At 46.7% G+C, this 3,994-nt stretch overlaps 1 protein-coding gene across 1 annotated transcript in view; it reads right to left on the minus strand.

Moving 5' to 3' along the window:
- Window positions 1-2,617, minus strand: part of NKAP (NFKB activating protein) — an 18,291-nt gene extending 15,674 nt beyond the window's left edge. The window contains exon 1 of the mRNA XM_017870465.1: window positions 2,062-2,617. Coding sequence (XP_017725954.1) covers window positions 2,062-2,450 — 389 coding nt within the window. The 5' untranslated portion in view covers window positions 2,451-2,617. The remainder of the gene's footprint in view (window positions 1-2,061) is intronic.
- Between the last annotated feature and the right edge of the window lie 1,377 nt (window positions 2,618-3,994).

Consider the following 3,994-nt stretch of genomic DNA (forward strand, 5'->3'; position numbering starts at 1 on the left):
ATTCCAGCCTGGGAGACAGAGCGAGACTCCATCTCAAAAAAAAAAAAAAAAAGATAAATTATTTTCTAAATGTACATATGCAAGTTTCATCTAAGCAGTTCAGACATCTTTCGGTGAGGATTCTCCAAGAAGAAACCATTTACTTTTTGATTGACATAGCCTGTGGGTATGTTTCTGAAAAATTTAACTTGGAGAGATGGGTCTCCAACCTAACTCAGGACTGTTTTTACTCCCATGCAAGAAACATTAATAACACTTATGGAATAGTTACTATGTTCCAGGCACTTAATTATTAAAATCCCAAAATCTGTAGTACTTATTTTATCCCCTTTTTAATGATGAAGAAATGGAACCCAGAGAGGTTAAGTAACTTGACCAAGGTCACACAGCTATTAAGTGGCAAATAAGGGCTTCATACTCAGTCTGATTCTGGAGTTTGTCCTTTTCCTTTCTTTCTTCCTTTTCTTCTCTTCAGTTTTTTTTTTTGTTTGTTTGTTTTGAGACAGGATCTCCCTCTGTCACCGAAGCTGGAGTGCAGTGGTGAGATCATGGCTCACTGAAGCCTTGACCTCTCCAGCTAAAGTGATCCTCCCACTTTAGCATCCCCAGTAGCTGATATTACAAGCACATGCCACTTTGCCCAGCTAATTTTAAAACACTTTTGTAGAGACAGGGTACCCTATATTGCCCAGGCTGGTCTTGAACTCCTGGATTCAAGTGATCCTCATGCCTTGGCCTCCTAAAGTGTTGGGATTACAGGCATGAGCCTCTGTGCCCGGCCAAAAATGCATAGTTTTAAGGAGAAAGGAAAAGGCTCATAATTATGCTGTGTAAGTCTTAATATCTTACGTTTATTGTTAAATTATGTGTCAGGCACTGTACTAAGTTATTTACGTGCACTTATATGTTTAAAAGATGAGAAACTTAGAAATACTACAGGAATTGAGAGGTAGGTTAAAGTTCCAACAGCTGGGAGATGTCTTGATTCTTTTTCTTCCGGCAGTGGGAGGTAATAAAGTATAGTGATGAAAAGGGCAGGTTTGGCGGGGCATGTGGGGTCATACCTGTAATCCCAGCACTTTGGGAGGCCAAAGTGGGAGGATCACTTGAGACCAGGAGTTCGATACCAGCCTGGGCAACATGGTAAAACCCTGTCTCTACCAAAAAGTATAAAAATAAGCCGGGTGTGGTAGTGCACACCTATAGTGCCAGCTATGAGGGAGGCAGAGGTGGGAGGATCACTTGAGCCCAAGAAAGTGGAGGCTGCAATGAGCCAAGACTGCACCACTACACTCCAGCCTGGGCGACAGGGCTAGACCCTGCCTCTAAAACAAAACAAAACAATCCCCAAGCTATGCATTCTTCCACTCCAATACTTACTTTCATTAGAGATCGCCTCATTCTGGCGTCATTTTTCGACGCCAAGACTGAGACCACTTAACAAGACCTTCCTCAAGGTGGGGTCATCTATAGCTTATCAGATCACTTTTCCTACATGCATCTAATCGTCTTGTCTGAGGGGAAGGTTTATTTCCTCTCCAACTTAAACCCTTGATTTCATCCCTTCCTAATTCCCCACAAAACATTTCTACATACATATCCTGTTATCTCAGACCTGTGAGTTCCTTCATTCAACAAGCAATGGTTGAGTGCCTATAAAGTATTAGGCACTATCACAGAATTCTCTTCCGTTCACTGGCTCCTCCTTTCCATGAGCTCAGTCTAGTGGTGAATACAAATATATTCACGAACGATAATGACACCACCAGGTAAATGCTACAATCCTGGTAGTTATGAGGCTCTGGGCAATATTCGCTAACAAGACAGGAGGCAGAAGGGGGTAGCGGGAGACCAGGGGCACCACTGCATGAAGGGGCCTGAGGATAACGGAAAATGAAAAGGACGAATAAAGGGTTGTCTAGGGTGGATTAAAGAAAGGGATGAAAATGGGTGCAAGGCAAGCAGAGTGAGCGAAATGCGAATGGTCAGAAACGGAATGAGTGATAGATCGGACTCTAAAGGCACGTAGGCTCGTACAAGACAAAGTGCGGCCGTCTCACTCACTTCTGCCGCAGGCTCTCCTCCCTCTCCTTGTCGAGGAGGCTAGGCCAAGGCTTGTCGCTCCCGTAGGGGCGCGAGTAGCTGCCATAATAGACTGACGAGGAGGCAGAAGCGAAGGGGATGCCCCGGGGTGCAGAGGGCCGCTCTCGAGAACGCGACCGGGAGCGTGAGCGGTAGGACTGGTTTCGGGAGCCTTGGCTGAGGCCACCCAACTGATGGCTGAGTCCATTCCGGTCCCCGGACCGAGAGCAAGAGTGCGAGCGAGAGCGGCGGCCCCGCGGGGAGCGGGCAGATTTGCTGGGCTTCGGACTCTTGGACGAACTGCGACGTCTTCCCCCCGAGCCCGAGGCCTCCCTATCCGGAGTGCGCGAGCCGGACACCGGAGCCATTGCTACTGGGGGGCCCCAGCAGCAGTGGGAGAAGGGGGCGCTCTCGCGAGCCTAGGAAGATATCTGTTGCCTTGGTTCCCGGGACCTGCCGCTGAGGTACAGCCCAAATCTGAGGAAACCTTGGAAACAGTTCTGGGTACGTTTGCAAAACCCTTCCCCGGATCTAGGCGGTCGTCGCCGACAGGAAGCGATATGTGTATCAATATAAATAAGCCGGTGGGGCAACTAGATTGCATACATCCTTCCAGTTCCGAGTGAGGTTCCTCAAGTCTAAGCAAGAGACCAAGTCCTTTCTCAGCCTTGAATTTGAAACACTTGAAGGGAAGTATATATTTCACTGAATATATATTTCAAACACAATATACCGTATACATTTCACTGAGTGGCCGTATGAACAACACAGTTAATTCTGCTTGTGTTTCATGTGCTTTCTGTATGCATTTGTATATAAATGTGTGTGTGTGTGTGTACGTCATGTATGAAAGTATGAATGTATATTTTCTTTTTCTTTCCAATCCCAAGCAAATAAGGAGGTTTTTTCACGACTGGGGATGAACTATGATGTCTAAGCTCCATATTGCCGTGTTAGCTTAGAGGGCGCAAATTTTGTTAATGGCTCGCGCCTGATAAACTCCAATTAAGTTTCCCGCCTAGAGAAAAACTGTATACTTATCCCCTAGCCATCCGTCTTCAGCAATGTGCCCCAGCAAAAGGAGTTTTGTTTTTTTTTCTCGAGACGGGAACTCACTCTGCTCACTCTGTCGCCCAGGATGGAGTACAGTGGCAAGATCTCGGCTCCCTGAAACCTCTGCCTCCCGGGCTCAAGCGATCCTCCCACCTCCGCCTCCTGAGTCGCTGGGACTACAGGTGCGTGCGACACCAAGCCTGGCTAATTTTTTTTTTTTTTTTTTTTGAGGGGGATCGGGGAGAGACAGGGGTTCCTCTTGTTGCCCAGGCTGGTCTCGAACTCTTGGGCTCAAGTGATCCGCCAGCCTCGGCCTCCCAAAGTGTTGGGATTATAGGCGTGAGCCACTGTGTCTGGCCTGTATTTTTTTTTTCCCCAAAAAGTGTCATTTTATTTTTTATTTTATTTTTTGTATTTTTGAGACGGGCTCACTCTGTCACCCAGGCTGGAGTGCAGTGGCATATCTCGGCTCACTGCAACCTGTGCCTCCCAGGTTCAAGTGATTCTCCTGTCTCACTCAGTCTCCTGAGTAGCTGGGATTATAGACATGTGCCATCACGTGCAGCTAACTTTTTATTATTTTTAAAATGTGTACAAATCTATAGGATACATGTGAAATTTTGTTACATGTATATAATGTGTAGTGATGATTGATGTCAGGGTATTTAAGGTGTCCATTATCTGAGCACAATACATTTTTGTTATGTGTACTCTTGGCCTGGCGTGGTGGCTCACGTCTGTAATCCCAGCACTTTGGGAGGCAGAGGCGGGTGGATCACTTGAGGTCAGGAGTTCGAGACCAGCCTGGCCAACATGGCGAAACCCTGTCTCTGCTAAAAATACAAAATTTAGCTGGGCC

Source organism: Rhinopithecus bieti, unplaced genomic scaffold, assembly GCF_001698545.2.
Source record: "Rhinopithecus bieti isolate Rb0 unplaced genomic scaffold, ASM169854v2 scaffold_5775, whole genome shotgun sequence".
Classification (NCBI taxonomy): Eukaryota; Metazoa; Chordata; class Mammalia; order Primates; family Cercopithecidae; genus Rhinopithecus; species Rhinopithecus bieti.